This window comes from Terrapene carolina, unplaced genomic scaffold (genome assembly GCF_002925995.2).
Source record: "Terrapene carolina triunguis isolate 2854851 unplaced genomic scaffold, T_m_triunguis-2.0 Scaffold111, whole genome shotgun sequence".
In the NCBI taxonomy this organism is placed as follows: domain Eukaryota; kingdom Metazoa; phylum Chordata; order Testudines; family Emydidae; genus Terrapene; species Terrapene triunguis.
In genome coordinates, this window is record NW_020664462.1 from 9,564,862 (window position 1) to 9,587,384 (window position 22,523).

At 47.0% G+C, this 22,523-nt stretch overlaps 1 protein-coding gene across 1 annotated transcript in view; it reads left to right on the forward strand.

Annotated features, from left to right (window-relative positions):
* Positions 1-22,523, forward strand: part of LOC112117948 (cryptochrome DASH-like) — a 28,540-nt gene that overhangs the window by 4,432 nt on the left and 1,585 nt on the right. Inside the window, exons 4-13 of the mRNA XM_026652175.2 lie at positions 429-468; positions 992-1,140; positions 2,241-2,329; positions 3,829-3,902; positions 6,139-6,228; positions 8,240-8,319; positions 9,159-9,218; positions 10,829-10,986; positions 19,262-19,381; positions 21,806-21,982. Coding sequence (XP_026507960.1) covers positions 429-468; positions 992-1,140; positions 2,241-2,329; positions 3,829-3,902; positions 6,139-6,228; positions 8,240-8,319; positions 9,159-9,218; positions 10,829-10,986; positions 19,262-19,381; positions 21,806-21,982 — 1,037 coding nt within the window. The remainder of the gene's footprint in view (positions 1-428; positions 469-991; positions 1,141-2,240; positions 2,330-3,828; positions 3,903-6,138; positions 6,229-8,239; positions 8,320-9,158; positions 9,219-10,828; positions 10,987-19,261; positions 19,382-21,805; positions 21,983-22,523) is intronic.

Here is a 22,523-nt window from a genome sequence, read left to right on the forward strand (position 1 = left end):
CCACCTGCACCAATGGGCGGGGGCGGGGCCTGTTGGCCCACCTGCACCACAGGAGAGGGTCAGGGAGGGGCCTGTTGGCCCCTCTGTACCAGGAGGGGAGGAGCCTGTTAACCTACGCGCACCAGTGATGAGGGGGGCATTTACTTATTTATTGTTTACACCTCCCCCCAAGGCACAGTTTGGTCCTGTTGCTTCTTTGTTTGTCCCATGTTGCCCTGGTGGGTTACTGCAGTGCCCGCAGGGCAGGGCTGAGCCGTTGCTCACAGCTTGGTCTTGAGGCAGTGGGGCGAGTGCAGTGGCTAGATAGGAGCAGCCTGACTTTGCATTGGCAGTGCTGGCCCTGGCTTCTTTCAGACCTGCTCTCTGAGCCCCGCACTGAGGGTTTGTTCCCTCCCACACTCCTGTGCTGAGGACCCGGGGAAATCCAGATCATTTCATCTGCCCCCCATTTTACTACATCTGCCAGAGGTATCCCTCAGAGCTGCTTTTCTGGTGACAGAGATTGGCCCTCAGCCCAAATGGGGCTTCCTTAACGTACATTAGGGACTGCGGGATAACTACCTTTCCTCCTGTCTGGAAGAAACCAGTTTCTCCCTTGGTTTGGTTGCAGACTTGATAGCATAATATATATGTATATATATAGTATTCCTCATACAGTGTTTGTACATAGAATTCACAATTATATTAATGACCAGTTTATCAGCAGCTTTCATTTGATACCTCACACAGCATTCTATATAGATAAATACTATGACAACAATGCGTTTGGTGTAGTGAGTTTGTCAGGCCTGATTGGAGTTGCTGGCAGAACATTGGACCTTTACAAGTAAGCATTAAAGGGTTCCTAAGCATTAAAGGGTTCACACGCTCACAGTTAAAATATTCACCCTGCCCCTTCAAAGACTTACTGCGCTGTGGTAGCGTATTGCTGTGTGGGGAAAGCCGTGAGGGCCTGTTCCCTGGGCAGTCCTAACTGCTGTAATCCGCGCAGGTTGCCTGATGTCTATACCCAGTTCCGAAAAGCAGTGGAGGCTCAGACCAAAGTCCGTCCCACTGTACAGATGCCAGATCAACTAAAGCCTCTGGCCCCAGGGGTAGAAGACGGATGCATCCCCGTGCCTGAGGAGTTTGGACAGAAGGGTAGGAAAACGTTGCCCCAAAACAATTCAGCTGCTGCCGCTCCCATTGAATTCAGGTGGAGTTGAGGGTGTTCGACAACTCTGCAAATCAGATCCCAAGGTGTTGCATGGGGAACACCCAAAAATGGAAGCATCCCGAACTAGTGACCGCTCTTGAAAATGTGGGCGACATGTAGCTCTGCCTCTGTCTACTTATTTTTAAAGGGGAATAATTATAAAGAGTTTTGAAGCTAAATTTACTAACTTTATGAGTAATAGTATTAGTATTATTGTGGACTTAGGAGCCCGAGGCAAGAACCAGGACCCCATTGTGCTAGGCACTGTACAAACACAGAACAAATAGATGGTCCCTACTCGAAGGAATTTACAATCTAAGTAATTGGAAAAATCTTTAAATGGCTTGGCTGCTTAGGCATTAATGTAGAGATTTGCCCAACAATTTAAAACAGTCAACCAAAAATGAAATACTTTCGAAATTAACTTCCGTTTTGAAAGGAACGATCTTAGCTTTCACTTATACACACATGAAGCCACATACAGGAAAGCGGAGCAGAATGCGTGTTGGCTGAGAGCAGAGAATAGCCCCACCTAACGTCGTTACTGAGAATGGCTGTGCCATAAGCTAGAGAACGTGCACATTAATCCCTGGAAAGCCGTGTAGGATGAGCTGCTGAAATGGAACTCAGCCTCCCAGTGGTAAGTGCTTGGAGACCCCTGGACGGCAGGATAGAAGGACAAAGCACTGTCACCTCTGCCAGCGTCTCGGAATGTGTGTAGTGACATCCTCCCGCTGGATGGGCCATCAGTGAGCATTGAACGTGGGACTTGCATGTTCTAAAAGCATGTCTCTGCCGCCTGGCGTAGAGCACCTTCCAATGCTAGGAGACTCGGAGCCCTCATTTGTGGCCCTGTCGCTTAAAGGGGTTACATAGAGGAGAGTTCCCGTTCACTTGTTACAGAGACCAATGTTTCCATATTGACTCAGCAAGACTCAAACCTATAGCCCTGAAGGCAACTTTCCCTTGGTTTTTGAGCTCCCTACCTTTGAGCTGCCTCCAGTGGCTCGTTTTCACGCTAACAAGCTGGTGCTTTCCACTGCAGATCCCCTGACAGATCCGCGAACAGCCTTCCCCTGCAGCGGAGGAGAGACCCAGGCCTTAATGAGGCTGCAGCATTATTTCTGGGATACGGTAAGTGTGTGCATTTTCTTGCCGGTGTCCTCCCCCACCTCCTCCTGTCACAATGACACTCTAGCGAGGCAGGCAGCAGTTTCAACTCCCACTAGGATTTCCTTACCGCCTGTGTAGCACTCTTCCTCCATAGATCTCAAAAGGCTCTGCAAAGGAGGTCAGCAGCATCATCTCCGTGATGATGAGGAAACTGAGGCACAGAGATGCAGAGTGACTTGTCTGAAGTCACCCAGCAGGTCAGAGCCAAGAAGAGACTAGTGCCCTATCCACTAGGCCTCACTGCCTAGATTTAGACTAAGGCCCTGTGTACTCCATGACATCAGTGTAACATGATTTTCTTGTGTAGTCTATTGTGCACCAGGCCCCAGCACAGATTAGTTGATAAAGCAGAATATGTTTATCTAACCCGCTGCTGAGTGTGGGTTAGATGTCCCCCTCTGTGCCCAATCCACAGAGATATGGGTCTGTTACAGCTCTCGTCTTGAGAACCTAGGTCTTTAGCTCAAGCTGGAGGGGTTTGTGCTTTCACCTCAGCAGGGCCCCGGGGTTGGTCAGGATGGCGGCTGTCGTGTTTCTGAGACAAATAATGGGCAAACCTGTTCATTTTTCCTGTGCAGGTCGGAGAAGATTAGCTCCATCTCAGTCTTTTTCACACTTGTATAATGATGGTGGTGCTACTTATTATGGATCAACCTTTAGGTATCTGCCTTACTCAGGCTGGGTTCCCAGTTGGTGTAGAGCTGTCACAGCTAACCTTTGTACCCCCTCAGCCTCCAGCACAGAGACCATGTCAGGTCAGGAGAAGTGGCTGGAGCGTGATGCACTCTGGCTTTGTGTAGCTGGTGGTACTGGTACTCCCTTGGGTACTGTTAGCCCAGTACAAGTTAGAACAGCCCATAGGCTGCTGTAACATGCACCAGAACTGGGGACCAGACAAAAAATCAGAATGCCTAGCACCCTCTTTTATCCCCACTTTGATGATGTGGAACCAGAGAATCTGGCCCTAGAAGTGCAAATCTGGGTGGCATGGGTGTAGTGGAGATCAGAATGTGACCTGTTACCTGCAGCCATGGGGCAGTCAAAAATCAAAAGAAATTGCTTCCAATCTGATCGTCAAATCCAAATGATCAAGGGGCCAGGCCATCAGCTATCGCAGCAACTGGCTTTTGGAAATTAGTCCTTGATTCAGATTCGTTGATTGATCACTCCCAGTAGGGATCAGTGAGACCATATTACCATTGTGCTTGTAAAAGTCTACTACAAAGTAAAGCAGGAAGCAGAATTTATTACGCATACTCTAGGAGCTGTAATAAAAACTACTGGGGCCATTAAATATTGTGCATTGGAGGAAATAATTTGACAGCAGAATAATGCTGCTAGACAGTCACTAGAGGGAGCACTGCCCTGCACAAATATCTATCTCAAACATCCAGGAAAGCATAACTTGCAGGCTGCCTATATAAGGTTTTTAATTTTTTTCTTTTTTATTGCTTGGATAGAACCTGGTGGCATCTTACAAGGAGACTCGAAATGGACTGATAGGAATAGATTATTCAACCAAGTTTGCACCATGGTAAATATTCTTCCTTGATTTCATTTGGCTGTTGAAACATCAAGTTCGGTTAGCATAGATCTGTGGCTGTGTCTGAGATGCCCTTGAAGGTGGGATGCAAAGGCAGCTGTAAAATGCCTTTATCCCCTGTCCCCGATCCTATGGCTGGTTCTGTGTCCCAGGGCAAAGCTGAATAGCCTCAGGGCTGCTCCACAGTATGCCAGTTGCTGACAGCCCGCAAGGGACTGTTGTTACAGCAGGGACTTGCTGAGGAATGGAAATGCCGGGGCAGTGCCCGCTGCACTGAAAGCTGGGATCGAGCATGGAAGCCAGGCAGAGGCCATCTTCAACTGGCCAGATCTTCTGGGTTTATGGCCACCCTGCACTGCAGAAGTGGTGCAAAACAACCAGAGGACATTAGAGTATCTGATCTGTGTGTGTGTTTTTTTTTTTAAAGACATGATACTTTTTTTATGTAGGGACCATAAGCCTGATCCTGGGAGGTACTGAGTTAGCTCCAGATTTACACTGCGTAACAGAGCCAAATTCGTCCTAATGTTTACGGGGCCTTGAGGGGGGCGTGTTAAGTATTTGATCAATTAGCAAACAGTCAGGTACAGGATCACTCTGTATTAAAGACTCCCATTTCCCTGACTGAACTGCAATCAAAGCATTTTTTTTCTAGGAACATTCTTGTGTTTTATTAAAATCTAGAGAGGCAAGGTGGGTGAGGTAATGGTTTTCATTGGACCAACTTCTGTTGGTGAAAGAAACAAGATTTCAAGCTTACTCTCTCTAATATCCTAGGACCAAACCAGCTACAACCGCACTGCACATAACAATGGAAGCTATTAAAATCTGGTATTTCTCCTTTTCAAATTGGGATCTATATTCCATCTGTGAAGACTGGTGCCACCTAGTGGCACTTTAATGGGCCACTGTTTTGTAACATTAAATTAGGCTTGAATAAAGACTGGGAGTGGATGGGTCATTACACAAAGTAAAAACTATTTCCCCATGCTAATTTTTTCCCCCTACTGTTACTCACACCTTCTTGTCAACTGTTGGAAATGGGCCACCCTGATTATCACTACAAACCTTTTTTTTCTCCTGTTGATAATAGACCACCTTAATTGATTAGTCTCGTTATAGTTGGTATGGCAACACCCATTTTTTCATGTTCTCTGTGTATATATATCTTCCTACTGTATCTTCCACTGCATGCATCCGATGAAGTGGGTTTTAGCCCACGAAAGCTTACGCCCAAATAAATGTGTTAGTCTCTAAGGTGCCACAAGGACTCCTCGTTCTTTTCACTTTGTAACAGGACGTTGTTTGCATGCATTCTTATTTATTTTTGGTAGCGTCCGCAATGAGCTAAGCGCTTTCCAAACGGAATAAGGATGGTCCATGTGCTGAGGTGCTCACACTGCTCCAGAGCAACATCAGTCACCTCTCTGTGTATGTAAGAGCCGTGGGATGGCGTTTGGAGGATAAAATTATAATGGTCAAATAGAATTCCAGCCAGTCACATTTTCCTGCAGCTACCAATTGACTTCGCAGATAGAAATATTGAGCTGGTCAAACACTTGGGAAAACTTTTTGGAAAATTTCTCCATATTTTTTTCAAAATTCATCCACTTGTTAAACATTTCCACTAGCTCCACTGACTGCCCAGTCAAGATGCATTCAAATAAAATTCATATAAAGTCAAGGTAAAAGCACTTCTCAAATCCTTGTGGTTTTCACCGTTGTGTCCAGAATCAGCGTGGGGATATAAGTACCATAGATAGACTTGTATTCAAAGGAGGGTTTTCCATTGGCTAGAACAGAGGACTGGGAATTTGACGTTCTGGGTTCCATTTCTGGTTTTGTCACCGACTCACTAATTAAATCACTAAACCACTGATTAATTTGGGCAAGTCACCCAGGGCAAAATTTTCAAACTTACCTGTCTAAAGTACCATTTAGGTACTCGATGACTCCCATCACTGTGGAATCATAGAGATGAATGAGTTTCTCCCTGTGAAGGAGGGATTATCATGCCCACTGTGAAGCTGAGTCAAAGAGAGATTGCATGACTTGACCAAGGTCATTCAGGGAGTCAGTGGCAGAAATGGGAACTGAACAAAGGTGTCCTGAGTTCTAGTCCAGCATCTTAACCACAAGGCAATCCTTCCTTTCTCTCTGTATGTGCCTAAGGATCTCATTCCCTTGTAATGTTCCGGCTTTTTAAATGTTTTCCTTGTGTTTACAGGCTGGCGTTAGGTTGTATTTCACCCCGATATATTTATGAGCAAATCCGGAAGTATGAAAAAGAGAGAACTGCAAATCAGAGCACATACTGGTAGGACACAAACAGATCATCATGGCTTTCTTTCTTTGAAGTGTACACTTTTATCTAGTTTGTAGACACGACTATAAGAGGAAATGATTCAGGAGTCAGGACGACTGTTTTGATTAACATTAGTGCTTCCTGCACCTGTCTTCTGACTGCTGCTGGGCCTCATTTGAGCTTCTGTTTCTAATATTGGTTAGTTGGCTTTGTTAGATTGCATTGGGCACCAAGAGGCGTTGGTTGTCTTGTAAGTAGAAATGATCAACAATTATTATTATTACGAGGAAATAATGGTTGCTAATAAAAAGTAATAATTATAAAGTGATTCTTTCATCCTTCCCAAAGATGCTGTACAAATAATGAGATAAGTAAGACCAAACAATAATTAACAAACAAGATCATTTTGGAGCAAATGAGATTTCTCACGTCGGTAACTTGGTCAGGATTTGACCCCATATTTGAAATACGATAAAATAAAATCTGTCTGTCCTGCCTTCTTTATCAGACCTATCACCCTAGTTTCTGAGAGCCTTAACATGCAGTCTGTGGCTTCGATCCTGCAAACACTTATGCATCTGCTTAGCTATTCTACCAGGAGTAGTCCCATGGATTTCAGTGGCATTACATGCGTCTGACAAAGTGGGTATTCACCCACGAAAGCTTATGCTCCAATACATCTGTTAGTTTATAAGGTGCCACAGGACTCTTTGTCGCTTTTTACAGATCCAGACTAACACGGCTACCCCTCTGATAAGTGGCATTACTAACAGTCGTAAAGTTAAGTATACTCACGTGTGTTTGCAGGATCAGGGCCTAACTCTAGATGTAGTTGAGAAGACAGGAAAAAAAAATATTGTGGATGTTTTAAAAAAATCTTTTTTCTATTTTTGTGATTTAAAAAAAAATGTTAGCCAGCTCTCTGGCTGGTCAAACAACCAAAAAGCATCTACAAAATTTATTGTCAGAAATTGTCAGTGTTGTTTTTCTTTGTTGAAATTCAAAATTTGGATTCAAAATAGTTTGGTGGGTGGTTTCGTGCTGGCCAAAACTTAAAAAAAAAAAAAAATGTAACAAATTTCCAAAACTCATGTGCTAGTTTTTTCCTGTTTTTTTTCCAATCCTGTCTCTCGGATATCCAACAAATGTACAGCACAGATACCGTAAGGATGAACATTTCCAAGTGTGTGTGAAAGGAAATGATGTAAAAGCTAAACAGATCCCAATCACTGAAATAGGTAACACTGCTGAACACAAAGCATCTGATAAGTGTGTGAGGTTTATTTTATCTTGTTTGCGTGACTGTAGTTTTCTTGTTCAGCATTTGGCACAGTGTCCTGGCCTATAACCTAAGCCAGACTTCCAGAGAGATCTTGTGAGCAGAAACATCAGATGAGCAGAACATTCGTGACCAGCCAGGGGTTGATGCTGGTCTCAGTGTCCAGGAGCCATGGCTTATAAAACCAGCTATTTGCGCATGGCTAACAGCTGACTTTACATGCCAGGCAGCTGTGAGCACCAAGGACTTGATCCTGCTAGTTAGTCAGCACTCCTGAAAGGTGCCGAGTGCCTTCAACTCCTATTGAGGTCCGTGCTTAAACCCTTCCTCCTTCAGTAGAGCACTTAAGAATATGCACGTGCTTTGCCAAGTCAGGACCTCGGCACCTCCCAGAAATGCAGTGGAGAGCAGATTGGAAGTGGTGCTGTTCAAGCCTTGGAGTGGGGTTTGGAAAGGAATCTGCAAACTCCACTCAGTGAGGTCTTTTTCTATTTTAATCCTCATGATAAAAGTCAGGCCAATAGATTTTGTGCCTGGGCTGGTAACATGACCATGTTTGCAAAGCTGCCTGATTTAAATCAAACACGGGATGTTATTAGTGACTGCCATTAGGTAAGCAGTGGGTGAACTCCTGGCTCGTTTGAAGTCAATGACAAAGCTCCCATTGATTTCAGTGGGGTCAGGATTTCACCCAGTATTTATATTGATCAAAGGCAAAATGGTGACATGGCTGATGTGTTTTAGGGTCATATTCGAACTCCTGTGGAGGGATTACTTCCGATTTGTGGCCCTGAAATACGGGACAAGGATTTTCTTACTGAAAGGTGAGTTTAAATAGCACGCTTTGAAGGTGTGTTGATTTAAATTTCCATTCACATTGCCATTTAATAGCCTTGGTGATATCAAAGGGGTTTTATGATCCGATTGTTTGGACCGCGGGCCTTACATAGGCAACTGACCTTGTCTTCCACTTAGGGAAGTTATTATTATTGTTCTAGCACCTAGAGGCCCAAACTGAAATGGACATCCCATTGTGCTAGGTTCTGTACAAACACAGAGTTTCCTGCCCTGAACATCTTGCAACTCTGCCAGTTAGTTTAAACCCAACATTTAGGTTTTATTAAGTTTAAAGAATTGGTTTTACAAAGTCTACAGAATGGCATCGTGAGATTTAAAAAAATCAATATGAAGGGAAAAGAATTAGCCTAGGCATAAAGTTCCCGTGCCGTATCTGCACTCCCAGCACTGCAGCCTCATGCTAGTAAGGCAAGAGAAGCAGAGAACGGCACTAACTGGCGGGTTTTCTTTGTCCGTGCCGAGAGAAAAGCAAAGAGCCAACGAAGCACAGAGTACAAAGGGAATCTGATTTTTTAAAATTTTCAGTTGAAATAATCTAGGTCTTGATCTTGCTCCCCTAGCCAACGATCCCATTGGCTTCAAGGGAGCAGGAGCAGGCCCAGAAAGTATTTATAACAGGAATTTTGCTTTCGACTCTAATTTGTAATCACTGTGGGTCCCTGAAGATCACCAGGAGAGCTGCTGGGCTGGCCTGATCCCAAACTGTAGTGGCTACTACAGCTTCTCATGTTGTCATTGTGGCTTTGTTTATTCCTTATGCATGTCAGTGCTGGTGTTCCTGACACTTAGTTCATTTCCCCAACAGGACTGCAGGATAAAGAGGTGCCTTGGAAGAAAGATCCCAAGCTATTCGATGCTTGGAAAGGTCAGTCGAAACTGTGGGCCAGGGTCTGATCGCAGTTATGTGGGTGTCAGTCCTGAGGGAAGTCAGCCGAGATTTACACTGGTGTAATGCAGAGCAGAATCAGGCTCTGTAACTTAGACTCTGTTTAGCAATAAAGAGCCTTATCTTGACTTCAGTGTGAGTGGAGGATAGCTAGCAGCACTCTGCAGCCACTGAGCACCTCCCAGGCCCAGACCCAAGGTCCTAGATGCGAAAGGCCAAGTTCTGCCCTTGGAGGTATATGCACAGGTAAATGCAATGCATTTTAGTTAGATAGATCGAACCAGAGAGGAAACGGTTAGGCCCCCATGGTCCTCTCTGCTTGCCCAGAAGGCAGCCTGCACCTGCTGACTGTGACTGGGGGAGTGTAAGAAAAGCTCCCAGAAACCCCTCATGGTGTGCTGGGGTATCCATGCTGATCCCTGGGTTCCTCACTCTGCCTGCATCCTCCCCTGAGGGCATTCAGAGGTGTGGAGCAGGACATTGCAGGAGTTATCCAAACCAGAGTCAGCCAGGGGATGCTGCTGCATAGAGCTGCTTCCCTCCCTGATCACCCGCGCCCAGCGGTGTGGTGTCTGTGGGGAGGACGTTCGGTAGGCTTGAGAGAGAAGATGCTAGCTGCGGGCCGTTGTACCGAGATTTCCTTTACTTTCATCACCTCTGAGTTGGGGGATGATACGACTCATTGATTCTCCTTCAGTTCAAGTGGCAGAAGCCTGTCTTATCAGAGCTGCAGTTCTGCCCTTATGGAAAAGTCCTATAGAATTTCATAGACCCCGATAACCTCTCCATGTTTTTAATCTTTCCTGTAGAGTTTAATATTACGTACTAATATGCCAGCTATAGATTTCTATAGGAAAGTGAACAAACCTATAAAATAGATCTAATCCGCCCTTAAATTCTATAGGCCTTTAGGATCCTTTCTTTTCTTTTAGTAAATTTTTTTTTGTCATTACCGTACATGAATAGAAAATATGATCATTCCGATTGCTCAGTCATCCGTTCACGACTTAAAATCTATGAACTCATGAACGTATACCAATGTTTGTCCTTCTTAACATTAACCTAATAAATTCACATTTCCACACAAGCAGAATAAATCGTATCCATTACTATAAAAGAGTTTCCATATATCTCTCCTACTAACACCACCTGATTTAACTTGCAGATATATAACCAGCTGCCTTATATGTCCCTTCATACTGTTCCCTTTAAAAGACCCATCTGTGTTTGCTCAATTTCATTGTTTTCTCTTTATTTTGCCCAAATTGAAGACATGGTGACTATACGCTGTAAGATCTGATTGACCCTGGTGTAAGACTATCCATCACCTTCTCCACTATAACGATTTCCCATTCCAAGGCTCCTTTCTACAGAGCCCTATTTAATTTTTATAGAACCCTACTGTTATCATCTCTATTAAATTGTATGGGGCTGTTCCATATAAGAGGGTTCTATCCCTCATGTTACACATGGGTTTGGATCCTACTCACTTGATCCAAGTAGCTATCCATATATACGCAGCTGCAGATTGACTACAATTGAAAGAGTAAAGATCCTGCATCCCCGCTCTGTGTCTCTTGTCCCGGCAGAAGGAAGAACGGGGGTTCCTTTTGTAGATGCCAACATGAGAGAGCTAGCCGCGACGGGCTTCATGTCCAACAGAGGGCTCCAGAACGTTGCCAGCTTTCTCACCAAGGACCTGGGGTTGGACTGGAGGATGGGAGCAGAGTGGTTTGAGTACCTGCTGGTAAGACTGAACTCAACGTGCGATTGGGGTGGTTTGTTGTTCTCTTTGCAGGTGGCTGACAACAGGCCACCTTGCACGGGCCTTAAAGGAACAGAACTCCCTTTGAGTTCAATACCAGCTTTGCTCGAAGAAGGATCATATAATTTAGTCCGCTCTTTTTAGGGCACTCTTGGTATACGATTCAAGGACTTCGGTAAGGAAAGGGTATGTTGCCCATAGTGATGGTAAGGCTGCCATCAACTGAGATGTAGCTCTGATGCCTGCAGTGAGAATTTAGATCTTCTAATGTAATGAGAGAGGGAAGGTGGCCTTGTGGATAAGGCACTGGATCGGGACTCAGGAGAGCTGAGTTTAGTTTGTGACTATACCACAGACTCCCTGCGTGACCACGGGCAAGTCACCTGGGGCCTGATTGTCAGGAGGGCTGAGCACCCACAGCTCCAGATGAAGTCAATGGGAGCTGCGAATGCTCAGTGCTTCTGAAAAATCAGGCTCCGACCTCAGTTCCCCCTGTAACGGGGGGATAATACTTCCTTTCTCCCATCTTGTGTCTGTCTTGTCTAATGAGATTGCAGGCTCTACAGGGCACAGACTGTCATTCACTATGTGTTTGTTCAGCATCTGGCATAACAGGGCTCTGATCTTGGTTGGGGCCTCACAAGATAAATAATAGTGTAGAAAATGTTGTCTTATGTTACCTTATAAAAGCCCCTGGGAGGGAAAGATTAGACAAGGTAGCTAGTCTTAGGGGCCGATTCTGCCAACAATCACTGCCAGCCAGGCATAGTCTGGTAGAATCAGTGGGAAGCTCGAAGTAGTAGGCATTATGCCTGGTCACGTTTGTGGTATCATGGACCTTCATGTTTAACGTAAACAAAATGACATTCATAGTCAGAGGCAGGAAGGTGACTTTCTTTTAATTCACTCGCTGTTTAATAGGAGCTTCTGCTTCTCTCAGTCAGCTCCCCCAGAATGAAATCCTTCACTAGCTTTATTGAACTGAGGCTTTTCTACTTTATCTGGTCCTCCTCTGCTCTTCCCTGACCCGGAGCTTGGCAGCTGCTGTAAACCGTTCAGTTGGGAAGGTGGTTTTTCACCTCGGCTTTGGTTGTTTCTGGATAAAAAGTGCCTAAGCCCCACCACACTGAGTCGTATCTGTCTGTGCTGGGCTCATCACTGTGAGACGGAATCTGAGACTGTGAAGTAAACCTCACCCCTGGGGGCTCCTAGGTGCTACAATAATACAGGTAAATAACTATGTTTTATTAGGGCCTGATCTAAAGCCCACTGAAGTCAATGGACAGACTCTCTCTGAATGCAGTGGGCTTTGGGTTAGGCCCTTAGAGAGCACCGCTGCATTAATGCCTATGATTAAAAACAGTAACAGTGGGGCGATAGTAACTTCCTCTAACCACACCCCCAGTGGAGTGATCGAAGGTTTGTATCTTCTCTGAGATTGTCAGGACATCCCATGGGGAGCTAGTGAGCCACACAGTCACACTGCAACACATTGCCATTTTAACACATCACTGCTCCATAGACATTACAGTGTGCAAGGAAAGTGTTTGCAGTTGTGATTTGCTCACATTGACTCACTGTTGGAATTTACTTGGTGACTTTTTTGTGAGTTATTCCCCCCCTCTTTGAGTGAAGTTAATGAGAGTTGCACCCACATAATCAAGAGCAGAACCTGCCCTTCGTATATTTGTCTCGCTTCCCCATTGCTGACGTGCAGCCACCTCTGGGGTGGAAAACAGCAGCTGTTCTATGCCAGCAATGATGCATGCCAGGTGGGAAAGTGAATACCCTCTGCAGCTGAATCCAGGGATGTTAAGTAAGCAGGCATCACTGCAGTAACCCATGTGGGAATTTAGCCAGAACCCTGCCACACTTGAGCAAACTTTAAAAAAATAAAATGTTAACAATGGTCTGATTTGTTTAGGCCAATTTCTAGGGACAGGAGCCAGATCCTCAAAGGTAGTTAGGTGCCTAAATATGTTTGAGGATCCGGGCCAAAGGCACCAGAGAAATAGAATAAGCATGTATTTTTGGCAGGTTAACTTGATGTTAGTGTAGGGGTCCATATTGAAAACTCTGACTACTGAAGTCTTCTAGACAGAGAAAAGGCAATGGCTGTGTAATGAGGCCTACTGGCCCTTTAAGAGCACAGGGGGGCCAGAACAGCCCATTCCAGGTAGCTGGAATGAACAAAGGTCCAGGAAATGGCCTTGTAGTGGAAGAGAGGACCTGGTCCTGGAGAATTATAATTGGAGGGGTGGGAAAAACCCAGGGCACTGTCCCTTTAAGGGCCCTGGACCAGGAGCCCTGTAGGGTAAAGGGGAAGGGCTCCCTTCTCTCCAGCCAATCGAGAGGCACTCTCTGTAGGTGGGCAGTGTATAGACACCCTTCTCCCTCAGCACAGGGGATTTTTTCCCGTGGGTGCTCCAGCCCTGGAGCACCCACGGAGTCGGTGCCTATGGCTCCTGGTAGAAATGACTAGAGGGTGACTGTGAAGGACAGATGCTGGCAGGGGCTGAGCTCTGTGTGGGTGGCAGAAGGTCAGTGTGAACTCTCTGGTTGCAATGCTGAGTTTAGTTTTTGATGTTAAGGACTGTGTGGAACGGTTTGTGGTCATTAAGTCAGCCCCAAGGGTGGCTCTCCTCAGAAGAGAGACTGTGGAGCTCGTGAGGGGCCCTGAAGAGAGAGATCAGAGGGAGGGTGCTGCAGGGGGACCGCTGTCCATGAGGGGGTTCGCAGTAAGAGGCAGCCATGCCAGGCGGTATTGTCAGCTTCCAGCTACTGCACCTTTCCCTGAAGGCATTAGACCATTCTAGTGAATCCTTGGCATCCCTGCATAAGGGTGGTGACTAAAAGCCAACTCCCAGATACCACCAAACAGTCATGAAAACTGTTTAACTGCACGTGCCTCCCTCCCCCCCCCCCAGTCATTTCCTGGTATGCTTCCCTTCGACTCTCACCCATCCTCCAGGGGCATTGCTAAGAGCACAGTTTCACTTCGGTAGCAGTGTCTCTTATCTACATTTTTTCTCACCAAGCTGAGTTATGAAATCTGGGGCTGGGGAGCTGCTGATCTAATCTGTGCTGGTTTTGGCCCCAGAAGTTAATGGCACGGACGTGGGGGGGGGGAAAAAAAAGAAGTGAGTTCTAATGTCATCCTTCCTTTCCCACCCCGCCAGCATCATGTATCTGGCCCGTCGGCGGTAGCGTGGTTGCTGCTAGCCACGGCAGAATGTAGCTAAGTCATGGCTTCCAGGCCTGTCGTCTACAGATGAAGAAGGCGTTTCCTAACTAATGCAGCAACTTTGTGCTTGCTTGGTGCTGGCCCCCACAATGCCGTTGGCTTCACAGTGACTTACAGGAAGCTTGAAGCTACAGTAGACACAAGCTCGGCTGCAGCCTAAATTTCCATGGTTCACTTCAGGCTTGTAACACTCACAGCGCCTTGAGCTGTGAGGCTGGGCTGGGCCAGTACTTGGATGGGAACTCTGCACAAAGCGGGGTTGGTGATTCAGTTTGGTGACATTTTTGTCCTGTAAGTCAGTGCTGACCCGGTGTCCCGGATGCAGCCTCTTTCAGATGAGCCTAAAAACCCATGTCCTGAAGCCAAGCAAATGGCATTAAAAGCACTGGTGCTTTTTGAAAAAGGAGCAGTGTTAGCCTTAGTGTCCTGGACAAATTGCAGTTTGAATAACTACAGTCTGCAAAAATTCCTAGTGCAGTTTCAGGATATATATGGCATTCTGGCATTCTTCACTGCAGTGGAAAATGGGGACTGTAGTTTCATTATCCCCCAGGGTGGCTGCATTTCAGTGATGGATGAAGTGATTCTTGTATGCAATGTGCGAATTACGTGATGCATTTTGGGATCCTTTACTATGAAAGGTGTAGGATAACTAATTTCCCACACCCACACACAGCTTGTGGTCAGAACTGCACTGTGCGTAAATCATGGAATGAATAACCAAAATAATAGTTGATGATATCTGGCACTCGGTAGTGCCTTTCATTGGGGGCTCTCGAATCACTTTATGAGGGTGGGTAAGTCCTGGCATCCCCATTTTACAGAGGGAGAAGTCAGATGCAGAGAGGATGAGTTACTCACCCAAAGCCTCACAGTGAGTGAGTAGGAGAAAGGTGAATAGAACTCAGGAGTCCTGGCTTCTATGCTCTACTATAACCGCTAGATAGCATTGGCTCCCTTCAATGGAAACTTGATTTGTTTAGCATTCAAATCTTGTGGAGAACAGAGGATTCTAGCATCTTGCCCTGAAAGGACAGGGGGTCTGGAATGAACCATCCTAGGAAGGAGATTTATGGGTTACTTGTCTTTATTTATATAGATAATGTGCCCCAAGGAACAAATTTTGCAACCCCTCCCAGCTTGGTATCATCCACAAGCTTGCGTCTGATGAAGTGGGCATTCACCCACGAAAGCTTATGCTGCAATACTTCTGTTAGTCTTAAAGGTGCCACAGGACCCTCTGAAGCTTTATAAATGTAGTCTCAATGCCATTCTCAAAATCACTTACGAAGATACTGAATAGAACTGGACACAGGCCAGATCCCTGCAGGACCCGACTCAATATGCTCTTCCAGCTTGACTGCGAACCATTGATAATTACTACCTGAGTATGGTTTTCCAACCAGCTGTGCACACATCTTATCTTATAGTAGGTTTGTCTAATCTGTATTTCCCTAGTTTGTTTATGAGAAGTTCATGTGAGACAACATCAAAAGCCTTACTAAAGTTGAGATACATGACATTTACTGCTTCCCCCTATCCACAAGGCTTTTTACCCTGTCAAAGAAGGATATTAGGTTGGTTTGACATGATTTGTTCTTGACAAATTTATGTTGATTGTTACTTAACTCTAAGGGCTTGTCTACACTACCGCGGTAGTTCGACGGCTGGCAATCGAACTTCCGGGTTCGATTTATCGCGTCTGGTGTGGACGCGATAATTCGAACCAGGAAGTGCTCGCCGTCGACTGCGGTACTCCACGTCAGCGAGAGGAGTACCGCGGAGTCGACGGGGGAGCCTGCCTGCCGTGTGTGGACCGCGTCTGAACCGCGGTAAATTCGAACTAAGGTATGTCGACTTCAGCTACGTTATTCACGTAGCTGAAGTTGCGTACCTTAGATCGAATTGGGGTGTTAGTGTAGACCAGGCCTAAGAGTCCTGTGCAGATACAAAATTTGTATCCACATGCGGTCTGCAAAAATGGTCCGTGGATATTGCGGCTATAAAGCAGATATCCACAGATTTGCAAGACTCTAGATACAAAATTTCCATCTGCATCCAATCCGCAATCCGCAAAAACGGTCCCTGGATATCTGCATCCATGGATATAAAGCAGATATCTGCAGATTTGCAGGGCTCTGCTTATCTCCTTATTTTCTAGGTGCTTACAAACTGATTGTTTGATTATTTGCTCCATTATCTTAAGCTGACCGGTCTATAATTCCCTGGATTGTCCTTATTCCCCTTTTTATAGATAAGGATGATGTTTTCCCTTTTCCAGTCCTCTAAGATCTTTCCTGTCCTTCACAAGTTCTCAAAGATAATTGCTAATGGCTCAGGGAGCTCTTCAGCCAGTTCCTTAAGTATTTTAGGATGTTTTTCTTCAGGACCTGTCGACTGGAAGACATTTAACATATCTAAGTACTTCTTAACTTGTTCTTTCCCTAATTTAGCCTTGGATCCTTCCCCACTTACACTGATGTTCACTCTGTTAGTCGTCCGATCACTGCTAACCATTCTTTTGAAAATTGAAACAAAAATGGCATTTACTGCTTTGGCCATTGCTGCGTTTTCTGTTATTGTCTTTCCTTCTTTATTGAGTAATGGGCCTCCCCTGTCCTTGGTCTTCCTCTTGCTTCTAATGTATTTGTGGAATGTTTTCTGGTTGCCCTTTATGTCCCCACCTAGCTTAATCTTGTTTTGAGCCATGGGCTTTTTAATTTTGTCCCTACGTGCTTTTTTTTTATATTCATCCTTAGTAATTTGACCTAGTTCCACCTTTTGTGTGACTTTTTAAAGTTTCCCGTGTTTGAAGATCTCCTGGTGAAACCAGTGTGCTCTCTTACCATACTAGGTTTCTCTCCTACACATTGGGATAGTTTGCTCTTGTGCCCTTAATAAAGTCTCTTTAAAAACCTGCCAACTCTCCTGAACTCTTTTTCCCACGGGATCTTACCTACCAATTCTCTGAGTTTGCTATCGTCTGCCTTCTTGAAGTCCATCATCTTTATTCTGCTGGTTTTCCTCCTGCCATTCCTTAGAATCACGAACTCTGTGATTTCATGACGGCGTTCCCCCAAGCTGCCTTCCACCTTCAGATTCTCAACCAGGTCCTCCCTGTTTCTCAGAATCAAATCTAGAACAGCCTCTCCCCTAGTCACTTTCTCCTCCTTCTGTAATAAAAAGCTGTCTCTGGTGCATTCCAAGAACTTGTTGGCTAATCTGTGCCCTGCTGTATTTTTCCAATGGATGTCTGGGTAGTTGAAATCTCCTATCACTACCAAGTCCTGTGCTTTGGATGGTTTTGTTAGTTGTTTAAAAAAGCCTCATCCACTACTTCTTCCTGGTTAGGTGGTCTGTAGTAGACACCTACCAGGACATCACCCTTGTGGTTTTACCCCTTTTTATCCTTACCCAGAGACTTTTAACAGGTCTGCAGATGTGCAGAGCAGGGTAACAGTCCCAGGGATCACCTTCCCGGCAGTGTGAGATCTACACGCCAGCCTCAGCCAAGGGAGATTCTCCCCTCCATGGTCTTGGGGGAAAGTGTCTGTTTCACCAGAGGGTGGAGGGAGAAGGGTGTCGTGCCCTGGGCTCTGGAGAGGGGATGTACATGGGGAGGGGTGTAGACATGGCTTCTTGCGGGCAGTTTAAACCGCACCAAGGAGGTGTGGTGGGAAGCGAGGAAGCCCAGGTGAATGGGGGGCTCTGAGTGTGTCCCTAGAGGACAGGGGTGATCCCAGATTGGGGACTGGATGTGTTCAGGAGATCCCGGTCTATAGAGGATCCTGGGTTGGGGGTACGATGGGATCCCAGGCCATAGAGAAGATATCTCCTGAGGCGGGAGGATCCCAGGCTGTGGGGGCGGGTGTCTCAGGGGATACCGGACTCTATGCAGCGGTTCACCGTGCGGGGCTGGGGCAGGGTATGGGGGGAGGTGGGGCAGAGGCTGCCAGAGCCCCTGGGATCAGCTCACTGAACTCCGGCCCCTGCACTCGGCAATGCAGCTGATGCAAAGTCCTGTCCCGGCCACCAGAGGGAGCAGAGCCAGGGGGAGCTGTAGCCCCAGTGCCGCCCAGGGCAGAGCGAGAGATCAGGTGCCCGGGAGCAGCCTCTCTCCAGCAGTGCTGTGGAGTGAACTGCCAGGCAACCTGGGCACTGGATGTACCAGAGTCTGCTGGGATTGGGGGGTGGGGCTCGGATGAGCTCTGGATTTAAATGCTGCCTAAAGGGCAGCGAGAAACCTGGTGGGTCCCGGGGGCCGTTGCGCCCCCTGTGGAGCAGAGTGAGTGTGGCGCTCCCCGCTATCACTCACTGCTCTGGATGCTACCCCGCCCGCTGGCAATGCATACCTCTGCACTGCGCAGGGTGCCCCCCCGACCATGGTGCCCTGGGTGGTCCGATCGCCCCCATTGCCCGCCCCTAAGGCTGGCCCAGGCGAAATCAGTCATTTTCCACACAGCACTTACATTTCTCTTGTTAAAAAGTGGGGGGCCATGGCCCCTTTTGCCCCCCCTGGTTCCAACGCCCCAGCTAAGACTCACTTCAGGGAGGGAAACTGAGGCAGGGAGTGCTAAGTGCACCATGCTTGGCCAGGAGGGAGTGCTGTGGGGCGGCCACACCCTATGTCAGGGCCAATCAGTACCAGGCCTGGGCTACGTGCAGATTTTGTACTGGTGTAACTGTCGTGGGTTTTTTTTTTTTTTTTAAACCCGCAAATATTTCAAGTGGTACAACCCCTCCCACTTCCTGGTATAAAGGAGCCTTACCCCAGTATAACTTGTTCCCCTTCCTATACAGGAATAGCTATACTGGTTCAAGCACCTTTATACTGCTATAACTGTGTCCACATTAGGGGAGGTTGTACCACTTTAACGCTACCACATAGTGTTGTGTGTAGACAAGCCCCAGATGCCAGAGCAATGGCTATCTCCACAAGATTTTCTGCCCTCTGCCCTTTTCTTTCTGAGCAGCAGACCCAGCCCTTCTTACTGGTTTTCATGTGTGTTTAAGGTGGATTATGATGTCTGCAGCAATTATGGAAACTGGTTATACAGCGCTGGAATTGGAAACGATCCAAGGGAAAACAGGAAGTTTAACATGATTAAACAAGGCCTGGATTATGACAGCAACGTAAGTCTCCTGGTGAAATGTCCCGGTGCTACGTAGCTCTCTTCCTCATCTTCCCCCCCACTTCGCCCCAGCAGGTAACAAACCAAAACTCCAGCGGTTATGGAAATGGCACATAAGGTTTTGATTTGACTTCACAGTCACCTGGGTAAGATTTTCAAAAGTGTGGACCTGCAGTTACCCTTAGAATATCAGGGTTGGAAAGGACCTCAGGAGACATCTAGTCCAACCCCCTGCTCAAAGCAGGACAAATCCCCAGAGTTTTTTTTTTTTTTAACCCTAGTTCCCTAAATGGCCCCCCTCAAGGACTGAGGTCACAACCCTGGGTTTAGGAGGCTAATGCTCAAACCACTGAGTTATCCCTCCCCCTTCTTGGGGCTTGACTTCAGTTGGAGCTGCCTGGGGGCTCAGCACTCTTGAAAATCAGGTCACTCATTTAGGCACCTAAATATGGATTTAGGTGCTTACCTTTAGGCTCCCAAGTGTGAAAACCGGGACTTACTCATCTGTGGATCCTATTTATTTATTTTAAAAGCAGCCAGATTAGGCTCCCTGAAACCAATGGTAATTTAGTTTGATCTTCATTCTTTAAAGAGCAACGGTTGAGTTTGCCAGAGGCAAAAGCAGGTGCAGCTACACTGAAGTCATAGGGGTATGCTGCAGTGTGTCACCGTGCCAGCGTCCCCCAGGGTATCCCCACCGGCGTGATTATTGGCTGGAATTGTTTTTTCAGTGCTCTCTTCTCATCAACGGGGAATCCGGCAGTCTGTAACGTTGATATTTTAGCCCCAGAGCCACTTAGCCTGTTGATATTTTAGCCCCAGTGTCACTTAGCCTGTCTCCTCTGAAGAGCTGCTTCTCCGCTGAGTGGAGCTGCAGAGACAGAAGAGTGAAATGTGTTCAGGAGACAAATGTGCATGATGAGCTTATAACAAAAGAATAGCTAATCATTTGCTCAAATGCTATGGAGACAGGCAGCGGTATAAAACCCTACGAAAGCGAATGCGTGTATTGAAACAGTGTTACAATCTGAGCAGTTTATAGTCAAGCGGGTGCTGAAGAAAACTAAATGCAATAAACGGCCCCAGTGGGGAGAGTAGAAGCAGCTACTCAATAGACGCTGCTGCTAGAAAAATCCCTCGGACTGCAGGCCTTTCCTAATTAGTGGTGAGGAGGGCAAGAAGAGATCTGGCATTCAGAGTCTGTTACCTGGCTCGGGAAGTCCGGGTCTGTGGCTGTCCCCGTTACTAGCATTGCGTTTAATGACCATTTCCCCAGGTAACTGTCATATCGTCAAGACATGGTGCAATGTGTTACTCAAACACAGGCCAGCTGCATGGGAAACACAGAAATGAATGATGGGAGGGATGGAGTTGATCACCTAACACAGTAATGCACCCAATAGTGGGTTGAAACCCACAGCCATGAGATTAAAGGACAGTTACGGTCAGTTTTCCCCTGACCTTCACCTTGTGGGGGGAAGAGGGGAGAGGGGCGATCAGTCTTCCCCTTCATACTCCTCCCACTACTAATGAACCAGAGTTTTGGAGGAGATTAACTCAGCCCCCACTCCATTCCCCAGCTTCATGGTGTCCTGGAGAGGCTCCCCTTCCTACCCAGTAGCAACCCCTGCTGCCTCCTGTGTGATAGCAGGGAGTGGGGCTTATTTCTGGTTTAGGGACAGAAGCTCCCAAGGACTCTAAATATCCCCAATTGAAGCTAATGGGAGGTGCACGTATTTGGCATCTCTGTAAATCAGGCCACCTACTCAGATGCCTACATATGGATTTGGGGGCCTAACAGAAGGCTCCCGGGTTTGAAAATGTTGGCCCTGACATAACAGTGCCTCCATTTTCCCACCTGAAAAATGGGGCTAATGTGCAGGGCCGGCTTTAGGCCGATTCGCCCAATTCCCCGGAATCGGGCCCCACGCCTTAGGCGCCTTTTTAATTTTTTTTACTAAACCAAGGTCTGCTCCGGGGTCTTCGGCGGCCTCGCTCTCCTGGCTGGAGCTCCAGCCGGAGCGCGGCAGTCCCGCGACCCTGGCTGGAGCGCAGCAAGCCCCGCGGCCCCGCTCCCCTGGCTGGAGCTCCGGCCGGAGCGCTGCAAGCCCCGCGGCCCCGCTCCCCTGGCTGGAGCTCCGGCCGGAGCGCTGCAAGCCCCGCGGCCCCGCTCCCCTGGCCGGCAATCCGAAGTGCCGCCGAAGACTGGGAGCGCCGCCCGGTGAGTACAAGCCCCAGGAATCGGGCCCCGCACTTGCCAAAGCCGGCCCTGCTAATGTGTCCCCGTTTCACAGGGCTTCATTCTTTACGGTTAATAAAGCACTTTCCCATCCTTGTCTGGAAGGAACTGTAGGAAGTCAGATTATTACATCCTGCTCTATTGGTGTGAGTGAATCCCCCTGAACACCACTGTTTCCATTTGCAGGGAGATTATGTCCGACTGTGGGTTCCGGAAATACAGTGTGTAAAGGGAGGGGAGATACACACACTCTGGGCACTGAGCAATGCAGCTCTCTCACAAGCTGGGATAGCTCTAGGGGAGACCTATCCACTGCCAGTCGTCCTGGCCCGGGAATGGAGCAGACATATCAACCAGAAGCCTGTAAGTACTATGAAGTTTCAACTGAGCTAGGGAGTTTGTTGTTTCTTGCTCTAAATATGGGTATAAATTCTGCAGCTCTCTCCCATTTACACTTGAGAAATAACTAGAGAACGGGTTTAATCCACATCATTTAAAGGGTCCCTGACTGGGCACAACATTAATTTTGAATGAACACTTGATATCCATGTAACTGGAGTGTGAGCTGGATTCTATTTTATTCTGACTTGTGCATCTATCACAGCACTGCTTACTAAGTTCTGGTCAGTCTGTGCCTGTGCAACCCCATTGAAAGCCATGACGTTTCACAGGTGTCTCTGAACGTCTAATTTGGCCTGCAGACACCTTATGATAGGTGATTGTGTATGAGGAGAAAAGAACCCAGCTTGATTCTCAGATCCCAGGAGGAGTCTGTGGGGCTGGCAGCTAGCAAGAATACCTTTTGGACTTGTAAACGGAGCACATCTGATCTGGAATAAGAGACCCATTAAACAGGGGACCACAGGAGGCCAATGGTACTAACATGCTTTTCAGAGTGGATCTG